The sequence below is a fragment of the Diaporthe citri genome, assembly GCF_014595645.1.
Source record: "Diaporthe citri strain NFHF-8-4 chromosome Unknown scaffold_5, whole genome shotgun sequence".
NCBI classification, from domain to species: Eukaryota; Fungi; Ascomycota; class Sordariomycetes; order Diaporthales; family Diaporthaceae; genus Diaporthe; species Diaporthe citri.
The window spans coordinates 1,413,558-1,429,572 of record NW_025064850.1 but is presented as its reverse complement, the minus strand read 5'-3'; the positions used below and the strand labels follow the sequence as shown (position 1 = coordinate 1,429,572).

The window sequence follows — 16,015 nt, the reverse complement described above, 5'->3', positions numbered from 1 at the left end:
CTCTTTAAATTATTTATATTAAATAAATATTAAAGTTAATTAAAATTAAAAACATTAATTATTATTTAATATTAATTATTACTTAATAAATTACATTATATATATTAAATTAAAAAGATTAAGTTATTAAAGAATTAAATTATTAAATTAACTTAAATTTAAAACTTCTTATATTAAATTATTAATAAATATATATAAAGCTTATATATAAAGAAATTTATTAAGAAATATATATTATTATTTAAATAACTTAAATAAAAAATAATTCATAAATTAAATATAAAAAATAATAAAAAATAAGAAAAAAAGTTAATAAATAAATAAGTTACTTATAATATTTAATTTCAAGAAAATAAATAATAATTAAAGAAAATTAAGTTAAAATAATATTAATTATAATTTAATAATAAAAATAAAAATAAATTTAATAATATTTATATTATAAAAAATATATAAAAAAAAAAATATAAAGTTAAAGAATTTAATATTAGCTTTATAAATATTAACTTTCCTTATAAAGAAAAAAAGTTAAAATTAAAGCTTTTATAAAAAAGTTAATAACTTTTAAAAAAAAGCAATCTTAAAAATTAAATATTAAAATAATAAAATTTTAATTAAAAATAATAAATATAATATTTAAAATTTAAGGAATAATATAATAATAAAAGTTATATAAATTTATTTTAAAACTTATAATAAATTATAATTTTAAGTTATTTTAATAATGCTTATAATAAAAATTATATATATTTAATATATAATAAATTATTATTTTAAATTAATTATAATAAGGATTATATATATTTATTAAAAAAAGAGAAAATTATAAGTATTGATAAGCATAACCGTTGCCTTTGCTTAACTATTTTAGTTATCCCCTATGGGGCATGTAGCCTCTTAAAACTTAAACAGAATAACACCAATAAACGATTGCTTCCCCATACGATTATCATACGTACGAGAGACCTACCAACAATCACCTCACGGATGCAATGATCGCACCAACACTTTTCCTCTTTAAATATCTGATCAGATGCCCCAGGCCGTCAGCCTTCCTCTGCACCAGCCTCTTGACGTCGCAATCTCGTCAACTCTTCAAGTTACCGAAACCTCTCAAGGTTGCGTCATCATCAAATTGTCAAGTGAGTAAATGCTACAGCAAGAATCGTCCCCTTCAACAGACTGACTTCGAGATCAGCACGACTGGGGTGCCTCTCTAGTACTTCGATGGCGCTTACAAGAAGCTGCTAAACTCCTATGAGCCTACACAGCTTGCTCCCGACTTACCAGACCATCGTGGACGCGGGTTCTACGACCATAAAGGCCCACAAGATGTTCTGGCTGCATTGCAATCAGGAACACAACATGGAGATCGCGGTCTCATAGCGCGCAACGCGCAACCGTTCGAATTTCTTACGCGTACGGGAGCGCAATGGGACAGCGCCCCGATGGAGAAGATCAGCTGTTGGTTCTCAGTATCGAATACGAGTCGATCTGGAACGTGAGTGTTACAGAGCTCAGATCGACTCCATTTTGTGCCCGCTTCTTCACGCCATCCAGGCACAATCGGAGTAGTGCATGCTCATCATCGACCTCGGTGAAGAGAACTTATCAGCAAGTACCACGGTGTCCTCGACAACTACCTGGAGTCTGGCCAGGACGTCGCTGTCCCGTTCAATCCCTCGCCTCCTCGATTCCGAGGCAATACAAAGGCGCGGAAGCTGGACAAGCCGTTTTGGGCGGGTCGGTTTGCAACGGCCCCAGCTCAGTTCCGAGACGCGATCCCTCGCAACTCACTCTGTGTCGTGATCTACGTTTCTTCAGATTACCCACCACCGGTCGCGATCACAGACGTCGGCACATTCAAAATACGACAGCATTCTCGAGTCGTACGACGTCTACCTACGCTTGGAAGATACGTCCAAGGCGGCTTGTCGCAACTTCAATGGCATTGCTCGCCTTGCGCCCCCTCCAACTGACGACGATTGGATCAGAGGTGGAGATTCAGAGGCGGACCTGACCGGTGTGAACCAGCCTGACCGTACCGGCGCCTGTCGAGGCCAATCACTTATCCACGCCGTGCAGGATGACAGTACTATCACACGACGAGGAGCGGACACGTTCCGCAGTTTGCTCTGTGGCACGCTGGTGCAGATTACTTTGAGTTCGACATGCTGTCTGATGTTGAGTCCGCAAAAAAGACCGGATCCTCGCAGGCATCCATCCTACACGTCGCGCCCAGCGGGTTGAGTTTCTGTCTCGAATTCCATGCGTTACCCTCCTCATTCATGGCGCCCCCGGGTGCGGTAAATCTGAGCAACTTGCTGGTTGTATCACCCTCTGTGTGCCGCAAAACATGCCTGTCCTCCTCACGGCGTCACGGCATGAAGCATTCGATGCTTGCCTCAGGAAGGTCGAGGTTCTGGTGAAGACGAGCGGTCTCGACTACACCATCGTCTGTGCCTTTGACGCGGCAGAAGACAAGCAGGCTTGCAAGCGCGTCTTCCGATGTCGCAATGAATGGCGCAATGCTGAGTTCAGAGTGCGGTCGAAATGGTGCCCACACCTGTCTTTCGCGTTCTGGGTGCATACCATCTCGGGATGGAGTCTTCTCCCTGGACGGATCGGTGTCTGGACGCCACAACTTCACCACAGTGCTTCCGCGATGCGCAGCATGTGGCTCAGCAGTTGGACGATGCGCCCGATGATTTGCCCAAACCACAGAAGTCTTGACTTCGCAACACCTTCAGTTTCCATCTGGACCAGTGCATTGACCATGTCTACTCGTCTGCGCTGCTGGTTGCGGTGACACCATACGCCGCACTTGGCAAGATGGCGAAGTGGTTCACCCGGAATCGCGCTTCCGTCCTCGCTGTCGACGAGGCTGCTGCGATCGATGAGGCCCACGTCCTCCAGTGTGTCTACAACCAGTCTGTCTTCCTCTTCGCCTTCGACCCACAGCAACTGCCGACATTCAGTGCGTCGAAGACATCACCCATGGTGCCCCGAGTCAACACATACGAGGACCAGTATGTTTCCTCCCTTGCGGAGCGTCTGCTCACTCGAGTGGCCAATCCTCCTCATGGACCAACAGTTTCGGATGTTTCCCGGTCTCTTCGATCCAGCCCGAGAGGCATTCTACCACAGGCGAGGCATCGAAGACGTCATGACACCAGGTACTGACACTGCCATTGCCCACAATGTCGAGATTTGGGCCATGGACAAAGGGGGCTCGCCGCCACCACCTGGCAGATACTGGCCGGTTTTCGTGGACATCCCCCCAAGTGTGAAAAGCTGTCAGACTCGAAGTCTTCAGTCAACAAGGGCATGTGGAAGATCTTCTTCGAAAAGGACCTCTGGCCGGACTTCCTGTCGCCAAGTGCGGGATTTCATGTCGACTGGGACAGACTGTGCATCCTGACACCGTACCGAGCCATGACGAACTACCACCAAGATTTCCTGCACGAGCGAGGTCTTGACCTCACAACAGACACAGTCCCATTCGAGCAAGGCGATGGTGTCGCTGACCAAAGCCATGATGGGAACCTGGCTGGAGACATGGGTGCCTTGGTCGTGGCAGGAGAGGTCGACGATAACGATGGCCCAGATGGAGCAGAGCCGACAATTCGGACCCACAACCCTATGGGCCTAGATTGTGCTACCATTGACTTGTACCAGGGCCAGGAGAAGGACCTCGTGTTACTCTTCAGCACCGTGTCCGCCTCGTCTGGCCCTAAGTTTGTTGCGAACTCGAACCGTCTGTGTGTCACGTTCACGAGGATGAGGCAGGGTCTGATCGTGGTCGGCGATCAGGGTACTCATACCAAGAAGAGGATGGAGGTGACTGAGGGTAGACAACACTTGGACACTAGGGCATTCAACATTGAACCACCTTTGGGATTGGTTCCGCAAGAGCGAACCGCGTCGTGGAGCTGGACTCATCGTCAGCTTAGATTAAGATGGAACTTTTGATGGAAGCGGAGTCGACGTGAGACAAGGGCACAGTATGCTTGCATGTCTGCACATAGGGAAGATAAGCGTCGTCGTATCTTCCCTGTGTCCAACAGGAGGTTACCCGGGAGTAGATTATCCCACAGGAGGTTATCCCACAGGAGGCTACTCTAGAGGAGGTTGTCCCATAGAGGGTCGTCTCACAGGACTTATTGATGGTGCCAGTCAACGACGGGCTAAGGGCAGCTCGGGACGAACGGCGGCGATAGTTTGAGCTAGGCAGTGGTCTGAAACAAGGTACAGAATGAGGGACTTGGGCCCAGAACAGTACTTGATGCAGCTTGTGCGAGGGCGGACTGGTAGCTATGACGGATCGATTGGCCGGCGGAGTGCCCGCTGTGAGGTAGCCTATTGTACTACCAAGTAGTCTGGAGAGTCCCGAGCCCCGAGCCCCGGGGCGCCCCACGTTGAACGTTGAGGTTGGATCGGCGTGATCCCTGCCTCGACTAAATACCAAGCTTTTGCCGAGCCATGTCAGAAGGGGTCTAGAGCCGATCCGTTGGTTCCGTTCCCGTGGGGGAGCGATGCCCAGGGCGGTTGTGTTTGATCCAGCTGGCATAGCCCCTGGCGATCGTGCTCGTTACTGTCTGTGTCCTGTTCTTCGACACCTGTCTCATTGCCTGTCGCCCAAGAGACACACCCCGACTTGCACATGGGGTGATTGGACAGTAGCACCACTTGCTGACTAGATACCATGTAATCTGCACACACACGTGGGTCCATGCCAATGGCCAAGGGCTCAGCGTGGCATGACGGGGAGAGCCAACCGGTGGGAGGCCTTGGTTCCGTACAGGCCCAGCCCGTAACAAGCGGTGCACAGTGCTGTCCCAAACTGGGGAGCTTCCCCTGTCGACACACGCATTAGACGCCCAGCGTTACGTCAGTCAGGGCAGGGAGCTGTTTGAGCTTCGAGCTATGCCCCCCTGTCGTGTCCCGCGTTTCCCCTCCACGCCCTCAGTAAGCTGCTGCTGTTCCTGCTGCCCCTTTAAGTCGTCACCACCGCGTCCTCCTCCTGTCCCCGCCTCTTCTCTTCCCAGCAACCGACTTGTGGAAACCATTTATCTCGTGTGAGTCTGACCCCACGCTGACTCGACCACGCCACTCAATCACTCGCACCTGCTGCGTGATCTGGGCTGGACGCGGACGAGTCGAGTTGCCCGTAAAGACCTCAACCCCACTTCACGGATCTGCAACCCCCCAGCCCACCGCAGAGACACGAGTGCTGACTCGCCTCCCAGCTTATAAGACACTCAAAGGCGGCCTCCCAGAGAAATAGATCACCTTTCCCTCAGATATAAGATCGAGCCTTGGACCCTCTCCATCGAGCTCAGGACAGAGTCAGATCTACCACTACAACCGCTTTGCTTTCTTCCTCCTACAAACCACCCAAGATGGTGAGCATCATTCTTCCCCTGTTACGGCCCCCCGTCTGTCATGGTTTTAACACGTACAGGTGCATCTGAGCCATGTTTCCAGTTTCCCCCCCGAGGAGGACGACCACCTCTCCAAGGAGGTTAGGAAGATCCACCTTGAAGCAGTCGACAACGACAATTTCACCACCTCGGTCTACGGCTCCAAGTTTGCCGCCCAGGATCTCCCCCGTTACGAGATTCCTGATGGCGAAATGCCCCGCGAGGCAGCTTACAGGCTTATAAAGGACGAGCTGTCGTTGGATGGAAATCCTATGCTCAAGTACGCCTTGAATGATCATACGTAAAGTTTTGGGTTGATCGCTGATACCCGGACAGTCTCGCCTCATTCGTCACCACCTATATGGAGGACGAGGCCGAGAAGCTCATGAGTGACGCACTCTCCAAGAACTTCATCGACTACGAGGAGTACCCAAAGACAGCCGAAATGCAGAAGTGAGCTTCTCTTCCCCCGGCAGCTACGCCCCCCCCCCTCTTCCCCCAATGTGGCTTTTTACTGACTTGCCCCTTCAGCCGGTGTGTCAATATGATCGGAAACCTCTTCCACGCTCCAATTGGCGAGGGTGCTGGTGCTGTCGGTACCAGCTGCGTCGGCTCGTCCGAGGCCATTATACTGGGTGTCCTGGCCATGAAGAGACGCTGGAAGAACAAGCGCAAGGCCGAGGGAAAGTCGACCGAGAACCCCAATATCGTCATGAACTCGGCCGTCCAGGTTTGCTGGGAGAAGGAAAGTGAAATATCCTCGCACTGAAACTCATTGGGAAAAAAAGTGCCATGTGCTCTGGGAAAGGCAAGGTGGCGCCCACGGGGCTCGCCGGCATACCTACCATCACTTTACCATAACAGCCATGCGGACGCTATGCTAACAATACAACAGGCCACCAGATACCTCGAAATAGATGAAAGGTAAGCTATTCCCCAATTCAATGTGTCTTTGGCGCTCAGGAGATTTTACACATCACGTACCGGTTCGGCAGCAAGGTTGGAAAGCCACGTGCTTGAAGGAATGCTAACACACAATTATTTAGACTAGTCTACTGTACTGAGGATCGATATGTGATCGACCCCAAGCAGGCTGTTGATCTAGTCGACGAGAACACGATCGGTATCTGCTGCATCCTCGGAACCACCTACACAGGCGAGTATGAGGATGTCAAGGCCGTCAATGACCTGCTGGTTGAGCGTGGCTTGGACACACCCATCCACGTTGATGCAGCCAGTGGTGGCTTCGTGGCTCCATTCGTGAACCCGGGTACGTGGATCCCCGAAGATATACGCCCGTCCTCCCTAGTGCCCCTGAGCTCTAACACTGTTCATCCAGACCTTGTGTGGGATTTCCGTTTGCCCAGAGTGGTCTCGATCAACGTCTCAGGACACAAGTACGGGCTTGTATATCCAGGTGTTGGTTGGGTCGTCTGGCGGGATGCCGAGCACTTGCCCCAGGAACTGGTGTTCAACATCAACTACCTCGGTGCCGACCAGAGTTCCTTCACGCTCAACTTCTCCAAAGGAGCTTCACAGGTCATCGGTCAATATGTCAGTCCTCCCCATATCTAATTGAAACTTATTCCTTAGTGCTTTGATGGCTGAGTCCTTTTGCTGCAGTACCAACTGATTCGACTGGGCAAGAAAGGCTACACCCAAATCATGAGGAACCTTACCCTGACCGCAGATTATCTCTCCGACTCCCTGGAGGCCTTAGGGTTCATAATCATGTCGCAGAAAAATGGAGACGGTGTAAGCAGCTTCTGGATTCATTTTAACCCTCTGAGAACAAACAGCTCCTATCTGTAGCCTATACCTCAAAGGTAGTATCAGGCTGCAGGTTTTGAGACAGGCCATGGCCACACTGTGGCCTCTTTGGCCTCTTCCTCCCTACATTTGTATAGAACTACTGTCTTGGTTCTTTCATAGCTGACACTGAATACTGCAGCTTCCGCTGTAAGCAGCTTCCGATTACAATCTACACCCTCGGAACAAAAATCCAACACCTGTGGCCTGTGCTTCGAAGGCCTTGCGAGGCTGCAGATCTTGAGACAAACTATGGGCATACTGTGTCCTGGTCTTCCCCACATTCGAATGAAACTTCTTCCACGGTGCTTTGATAGCTGACTCCTATTTCTGCAGAGTGGCCTTCCGCCTGGATCCAGATTCTGAATCAGAGAGGTCATACGACGAATTTGCACTGGCACATCAGGTGTGTTCTGATGACCCATGAGGTCCTTCTTTTTTGGCCCCCCCTCCCCCCCTTGCCGCCCCCCTTTTTTTCCCCTTATATCTGGATGGTCACGGATGGCAGATTCTAACGATTCTTAGCTTCGAGTGCGCTCATGGATCGTGCCGGCATACACAATGGCTCCGAAGACTGAGAATTTCAAGATGCTCCGTGTGGTGGTGAGGGAGGACTTTACCCGAAGCCGATGCGAGGCGCTCATCACAGATGTCAAACTGTGCATGCAACTCCTGGAGAAGATGGACAAGGATGCTGTGAAGCGTCAACAGGACTTCATTAACAAGCACCACCTCCACAGTGGAAAGGCGACTCATAACCATCCCAAGTACAAGGTACGTTTTGATCGACATTGTCACAGACAATCGTTTGCTAGCACTGCCTGCCATCCCCAATCCTTCCCAAAGCGCATGGAAATTTCCGTCTTGATAATTATCAGTGCGAGGAGGGATTGCCTGCTTAAAACCATATGTCGCCCTGGTTGGCGAATATGTCGCTTGCAGAATCCTACCCATAGCCTTCCCTGGCCTTTCTGCGTATTCCACGAATGACATGGGATCACGTTGCCAAGCCGAGGCTGAGACTAAGCTAACGTATTTCTACAGAATGAGAAGCACTCTTTGCAGGGAAAGACGGGGAAGACCCATGCAGTCTGCTAGATGGAGTCAGTCGCTGTGCAGGGCCCTTCCAATTGAGGGAACGGACCAGTCTTGGGAACACAAATAGCTTTCTCCAAAGTTTCGATTAGCCGCATGGACCACATTGTCGGCGGTCTTCATTCACAGACGCATCAGGATATGCGGTGAATTGCAGTATGCAGCGTAACAAAGTATACAATAGCAATAAAAAACACAGAATGAATTTCTTTGGGAAGTTGAGAAGTGCGCTTGTCTACATTGTCTTTTTGACCTACTGTTACACATAAAGACTCAGGTGCCAGGTCACAAGACTAAACACCTGACTATACAAGTCCCCCCTTGCCCACACCAGCAAGCATAGGTATCAATGAGCCCTGGAGCTGAAATAGAAAGACTCGCACCCTGGAACGGAAGACAGCGCCAGCACCCGTCGGGTAACACCTAGGTAGCTGCCGAAAGTCAATAGTTCTTAACCCCCCTCGCCCTGGCCCCTTCCCAATGGCACTCTGACAAGGCACTCTGACAAGGCGCGCAGCGCTCCAAGGGACCCCTTCCTTTTTGGCCCCCAACCCGTCCTATCCACTGCAGCTCGCCACATGTGCCGAAGCGGACGGGCCGCCAAAAGGTGCCCCCCTTTGACCGCCTTGCACAGGGCCCCCTCCCCCCCCCAAGCCCTGCGGTCCTTTTACTCGCAACCTCCGACCCAACTCCCGGAAGTCTCAACGATTTCCCTTGTGTGTTTTGAGTCAGCCTCACCGAGACTTCGTATTTGAGGAGGCCATGGTTGCACGCCGTGTAACGGTGCGGCAGGGGGGATGTGGGGAGATAGTTGTGTGACCCGGGGAAGGAAAAGGGGAGGAGCCAAGGAAAACAGGTAGACAAGACCTACTCCCACCCCTTCTTCAACGATCAACCCTTTTTTCGAAACAACGCCCGGCAGACGCAGCTAGCCGGCCGGGCACTATATCTGTCGGCCGGGAGAGGAGGGTGATGGGCACGGGAGGGTGGGGGCCGGTGTTTGTCCAAGATGAAAGAGTGAGAAAAGAGGTTACATAGGCGCGCCCCAAAAACAAAGGCTGACGGTGAGCGTCTGGAATGTTCCTGCCCTTCGGCCGAGAAGAGTCGGGGTGCCCTGCCCTGTCAGAAAAAGGGGGCTGGCGGATGCGATGTGGTGGGTGACGGCCATGTCACGGTGGGTTGACAGGTCTTCCCAGGGCTTTTTTGCGGGAAGCCGATGTCGTGCCCGGGGACGGGGTTCACCATGTCTGATGATGGGACACACTGCCGTGTGCGAGCTATACTAAGGAGGGAGGGAGGAGGATCCAAGCGAGTCGACCCGACCCGGGGCCTCCAGACATCGGGATCCCGAGCGGCCCCGATGGGCACAGGTGGTTGGCTTCTGGGCGAGTTGGTTCAAACAAACCTTTTTGCGTTGGCACAGACAGCGTGCCGGCATGTCCCCTTTTCTCTGTTTAGGTTCACGATACACAGCGCTTTTACGTCTTTGGTCCTCAATCATGTCCGCGGCGGTCACAAGAGGTCTGGGTGGTTTGGTGGGTATGTATGTCTCCTCCATTTTGCACGTTCATGCCCCAGCGTTCTCATGCAACTCCCGACAAAACGCCTGTACACAGGCACAGTTATGTACAGTTGGGCGGGAAAGCCGTCGACTGTGGATTAGGTCGACAGCCCCTGCCAGACAGATAGAGAACATGTACAAGGCCCTAGTAGGCCCCTTTGTAGCATCAGCATCAGCATCAGCGCGTAGCTCCCGCGCCCGTGTCTCTTCAACCTCGCTCCTCCAGGACAGTGACACCGCACCTCTTTCGCCTCCCTTTCGCTCTTCTAGTCTCGCCGCAAGGCACCAGCAAAGATCCGGTAGATGTTGTACAGAACAGGTCCTCTTCAGCCCAGATGATTCACGCAGCAGTCAGACATGAGGGATAGAAATAGAAAGATGCCGTAAGATCCATCGGTAGAGTAGAGGAAGCAAGAGCGAACATCGGATCGCCGGAACATAGCCATGCCATGCGCAGATGTAGACCAGACCACCGTCTCTTGCCCACGCCTGATCGGGTCACCCTGCAGTGTCACATGGGCGCCCGACTCCCATTAAGCTTGCTGAGGAACAGAACCAGCCGCGCTCTCAACCCAAGCCCGCCCGCACTGCCCGCGTCAACAGAAGTTGCCCAATGTCTGCCCCTTTGGCCAGACACAACAAGTTGTTCCGATTCTTCACTCCCAAGTCCGTGCCTCCCCCTCCTCCAGTCTTTCACCCTCAAGCAAAAAACATGATGTTATGAAATAGGTATTCGCACTTATTAAGAATGTCGGTCGCTCGAAAAGGAAATAGGGAATCAATTCTCAAAGCCAGGTATCGTATGTCTGTTGGCTCGTCTTGTAGTCATACAACCATCCACTGCAATGCACAACGGTGTATTTCCCGAAAATAGTCTTTTCGTGATATAAAACCTCGCTCGGTAAACCCATGAGACCCAAAAGCCCGAGATGACCGCAGTATGCGGAAATTCTTCAATTGGAGGTACATGGACAGGGTCGTGTTGTCGTAATCGTAAGTCGCGGTCGGGTCGCCTCCGAAATGATTGTAGCGTGGAATCAGATGATGTTCGCGATGCTGATCCGGTCCTGACTTTTCGTCTTGCCTGTCGTGGGACTATTGCCGTTGCTTCCTCCTCCGCCGCTTGGCCCCGCCGCTGGGGGCAACTGGCCCATTCCTGGTTCCATCTTGACCTGCAATGGCGGCCCCGGTGGCGGTGGCAGGGTTGCAGGACGCGCATGGGCCCAGGGCCCGCCGCTTGCCGGTGCAGTAGGCGTAGTCGACCCAGATGACAGACCGCGGATCAGGCCCTCAACCCTCTCCCATCCGCCCCAGTCTCGACTCTCTTCCTCGCTGAGCCCGGTCCGGGCTTCCGAGCTGAACAGGGCTCCCTTTCCGCTTCCAGAAGCACCGCTCCGTACCAGCCCAGGGCTGGGAGATTGCTGAGCCTGCGCATCCCTTTCACCGCCTGCCCAGACCCATCCAGTCTCCGGGCCAGCCTGAAGATCCGCACTGACATACACAAGCAGCTCCTCATCCCTGAGAAGCGCGTCCTGCAGCGGACTGTGCTGTGGCCTCCCAGCGGCGGGAGGCGGCTGTGCGAGAGTCTGTGGGCTGCTTCTGGCTATGTAGGCCGCATACTCGGTCTTCTTGCCCGCCAGTACTGCCGCGAAAAACGCCAGGAAACGACCACACGGCGTCGTGACATCTCGTCGACCACCGATGGCGGCCAGTGCGCGGATACAGGCGGTGGCTGCATCCAGGTATCCCGCAAGCAGGAGGAACAGTGTGCAGCGAAAGAGGTGCATAGTGAGCAGAGAAGTGGCCCCGTCGGGGAGCTGAGGTGTCGTTCGGGTGACGAGAGACGCGGTTTCCAGTGCCGTGTGGGTGCACTGCTCGATCGCGGAAATTCGGACGTCGGATGGGCAGCTGGGCGTGAGGTTGTGCCTGTGGAGGAGGAGACGCGCGTGGAGTAGATAGATCAAGGGGTTGAGCAGGTGTGGGCTCAACGGCACCTGTGACGAAGGATCGCACGCTGGCGGGAAGGTGCGCAGGCATGATGCGAAGTGCGAGTCGAAAGTTGCGAGGCGGGTTGGTGCAACCACTGGCGAGGCAAGAGCCTTGTGAAGGGCGCCGTATGATCGCACCACGTTAATGAGGGCGAGAAGGGAGTTCGTCAGGGGCTCGGCTCCTGCAGGGACAGTCATCCCGCCGTCGTGGATGTAAGCGTCGTCAACGCCTGCGGGAAGAGACACGTCGCAGTCAGAGTCTTCGATCAGAAGTGGCCTGCCCAGCTCCACGGAAAGGCTGCGGTCGAGAATGTAGATCGTCCACCAAGCTCTCCGACGCATTTCTCCTTCGATTACCGGCCACGGCCCTGATTCGGAGTATAGCCCTATGTCTTGCGCAACTCGGACGGCATTCCCTAGACAGTTCCAGGCCGCGGACTTGAGGTTCATCTCGCTGAGGAAGATCGATTGTAGAGTTAGCGTCCGCGCATCATCCAGCACGAAATTGTTGTTCCACGGATCGATCAGCTTCCGTGACATTTCGAGGAGCTCGGCACCGCGGTATGACCGCTCGCCTGGCGCATCGGGTGTGAACAGACTGCCCACTGCCAGAACGGCGAAGAACACAGACATGAACGACAGAGGAACACTTTGTAAGTTTGGCGCCCTGTACATATCCTCAATGCCCTGCTCGAAAGTCCGCCAGTGGAGTATTGGAAACATGCTGTGCGTAGAGGTAAAGTAGCTGTCAAGGAGCTGCTTCGTCGCCTGTATTGGTGGCAACTCGGGCCTCTGGGTGTCGAACAGAGTGGGGGTTAGAGAGTGACGGTATTGTGCTGGCGGTTTCCAGACACCTTTCGAGAAACTCAACAAATTCGATCGCGCCCTGGAGAGATCGTGCATGGGCGCCGGACGCTTCCTCCTCTTCGGTTCCGCTCCAATGCTGGGAAGCTGAAGGGGTAGCTGCTCGATGCCCTCGGCGTCCACGTCAAGCTGTCCATCCTTTTCAGAGATCATGCGTCGGAGACTGTTGTTCTCCCTGCGGACACGTTCGATCTGCTTCTCGAGGTCCTGTACTTGCTTGATGGACGACATGCGGCGGTTCGTCTCCTTGGTGAATTGACACTTGACATTCCGGCTAGAGCATTCGGAACAGCTGGTCGTCTCTGTCGCGTCGCACTTGACCTTGCGTTCTCGGCAGGCGTCACAGCTAGGGTCTTTTCTCCTCTGGCGGTAGGCCCGCTTCTGCTGCACATTGCTGCTACTGGCGGATGTTGGTGGGAGCTGGGCATTGGCTGTTCCGGGCGTGCTGGCAACGGAGTCGTTCGACGGTAGAGAGTCCCGTCCGATCATGGTCGTCGCGGTGACTGGCGTGTACGGCTGGAAGGACGAGTGCTGATGAACTGGGGGCAATGGGGGGATACCGATGGGGTGTGGTGCTGGCGCCGGGTTCGACCTCGCACTTGTGCTCATCAAGCCGCCCAAGTACTGGGCGGGAGGCGCTGGAGAAGTTGCAGAAGATACTGACGAAGAGTCGTATGACCTTGTGGAAGGGTTGGGAGATCGAGGGTATTGGTTGTGTGACGCGGCTGCCATGTTCGACGAGTCTATAGACCAGTGACTTCTGGTCTTGTTCGGCAAGGACCCCACAAGCTCCCCAATAGGCGAGATTCCGGGGAGCTGTCTGTCGAGAAACATGCAGAGTTATATTTCTGGGGCGGTCTTGTTGTTTTCTGTCTTTGGTCGGCTGGACCAAAGGACGGGTTGTGGATGAACTGAGGTCGCGACTAGGTGGCGGACTTGCTCCCCATTTACCAGCCTCCCTCCACAGCTCACAAATCGAGACCAAGTCTGGTCTGGTACACACAAGAACTGGCCGTTATCTACCTGGTCGATCAGGATTGGCAACGCAGAGATGTCTCAAGTACTCTCCACCCCAATTCGTCAGAGCACAGGTAGGTGTGTCCTCTTTGGCGGCAACTTCGCAGTGCTGCAGTTCCTGTGCAACCCCAATGTGTTCTGGTCCGTGGTGGCATACAGCTGCTCGGCAGACTTTCCCTTCAGTTGGCCCTGGTGAATATTCTATTTCACAGCGGGGGTAGATGGGACACAGTCCGTCGTAGAGCACGTCGACAAGCGCAGTGCTGCATCTGCTGGCATGCGACTGCCCAGTTGGCGTAAAAGCTCGCTCCAGAGTTGCCGAACCAAGTACCTCGCAGCGTCTTCAGTGGACAGAGGAGTTGGACAAGAGACTGACGTTTGGCAACACAATATCCGCAGCCAATCTCGCAGACTTCCGTACGAAAGGTGCAGGTCAGTTCCACCGGGCCGCCAGGTTGCAGAGCTGAGCAGGCTAGAAACAGCTCCGGATTGAGTCGGCAGACAGAGAGAGGATCCTGCCGATGAAGATCGAGGGACATGCAAGCTCAGGAGACAGGGCTTGTGCAGGTGATGACAGGACAGGGAAAAGGAAGATTCTAGGCCTATGGGGTGACTAGAAGGAGGAGACGACTACTAGTATGTCGAAGGAAACGTCGACAAGTATGGCTCCGAGGTCAACTTAGCTCGGCTTGAGAGAGAGGGAGTGCAAGGAGATCTCCGTGAATCCATGCAAGCTTGACTTTGACTTGCCATGACAAGTTGGGGCCTGTAAGTGGAGATCGATGTGGAGGGAGGAGCTGTCTCGGTACGTACTGCTACCCTGCCTGTACGTACGTAGTACTGCGCAGTAGGCACTATGCACGCCGCCTCCGACTCTGCGTGGTCCATCCGGTCAGGGGTTGCAGCTTGCCGGGGCTCTCCGCGTGTTAACGCTGAATCGGAAGGATTATCTGGAGGGATGGATTCTCTAGGCCCACTTGACGAGGCCCCCCTGGCGCACACTGGCTAGGGCAAACCAAGAGATCTTGAATGATGTTCAACAACCGGCATTGCTGGCGTGTTTTGCGGCCCCAGGGGCTGTGGGCAGGCGGTTTCTGCTGTGACCTGTGTGCCTGCTAGTCATGGACCCCAGAGCGAGCCCCTGTTCCCCATAGTTCAGCATCTGCAGTCGAGGTGGCCGCTGCGTTAATACAGGTGTGCAATTAAGCCATGGGTCATTGTTGCTGCATTCCCGGTGGTGACAAGCCGGGCACTTTCCCGCTCCCAGCCCTGGGGATAAAACAGAGTGTCGCTTCCGGACGACTAAATGTTGCCCACCTCTGGGCGAGCTGACTGCCCGGCCACCCGGCCAGGCCAGGCCTGTACACAGATCAGCCGGTGGGGGCGGTATCCACGGTGCTCTTCCTCGCTGGGAAGAGGTGAGCGTGTAGTAGGCTGGTCAGGCGACGATACTTCATGGCGTTGCAGGATGTTACACTCAAGACTGATGAACATCCTGAAGTATCCAGACATTAGGTGCCATGCGGCTTCCTACCCCTTTTCTGGCATGTGGGTGCCACGCTTCTAATTATGACAAGGTTTCAACTGATGGCGAGCTAGAGGGGTGCCGAAATCATGTTCATGCGACCGGGAGACCCCTTCACGGGCTGCGCTTCGGCTGCCGCTCTGAATGGGTACTTGTGAATGGCTACCACGGAAGCTTGAATGGACGGACCTGAACACTGCAGGCGCATGCGTCGCCAGCGTTGTGTTCCTATTAGTCCAGAAAATGGTGTCAGACGTGTGGAATGTTGGCATGGTCCAAGGCTGTACCGGATACCTGTGCAAGTACATGGTTGTAGCCGCGACCCTCCGTGCGTTACCCGTGGTGGCCGTTGTGAAGACTTGCGCCGTTGCTTGCTGGAGAAACTGTCGGCCTGGTCGCCGAAATCGTGTTAGTACTCCTAGTCTATTCTTTGCGTCAAACAAGGTTGCCGCTCTTGGGTTCGGCACATGATATGCGTTTGCCATTATTATCAAGGCTTTCATCCAACCCCCGTGCGAATAGTCCTGCACAACGAGAGGGTGCTGGTACAGCTTGTACACCCACCACCTACGAGTCCCGCTGGCCTGCGGTGTGAGAATCTGGCTGAGCTTGTTGTCCGTCGGACCGCATCGGTACCAGGTACCATAGTTCTGTGCTATGGTTTGCTAGCGATTGGCGGACCCAGAGATCGGGGATTTTACTGACAGCGACGCCGCACCGGCGAATTTTCCCC

The 16,015-nt window shown here is 53.0% G+C and overlaps 2 protein-coding genes across 2 annotated transcripts; one reads left to right on the top strand and one right to left on the bottom strand.

Moving 5' to 3' along the window:
* Window positions 1–1,432: 1,432 nt before the first annotated feature.
* INS49_011086 (uncharacterized protein) lies at window positions 1,433–8,330 on the top strand (the record flags this gene model as incomplete). Its single annotated transcript, XM_043171805.1, has 16 exons — window positions 1,433–1,501; window positions 1,852–2,128; window positions 2,202–2,676; window positions 2,751–3,052; window positions 3,209–3,840; window positions 5,465–5,703; window positions 5,760–5,876; window positions 5,955–6,153; window positions 6,319–6,347; window positions 6,470–6,693; window positions 6,763–6,962; window positions 7,047–7,178; window positions 7,375–7,382; window positions 7,569–7,638; window positions 7,758–8,006; window positions 8,277–8,330. The coding sequence occupies 16 exons, from the start codon at window positions 1,433–1,435 to the stop codon at window positions 8,328–8,330; spliced, it is 3,276 nt and encodes a 1,091-aa protein (XP_043023550.1).
* A 2,595-nt stretch (window positions 8,331–10,925) lies between these two features.
* INS49_011085 (uncharacterized protein) lies at window positions 10,926–13,229 on the bottom strand (the record flags this gene model as incomplete). Its single annotated transcript, XM_043171804.1, has 1 exon — window positions 10,926–13,229. The coding sequence occupies one exon, from the start codon at window positions 13,227–13,229 to the stop codon at window positions 10,926–10,928; it is 2,304 nt and encodes a 767-aa protein (XP_043023549.1).
* Window positions 13,230–16,015: the final 2,786 nt, after the last annotated feature.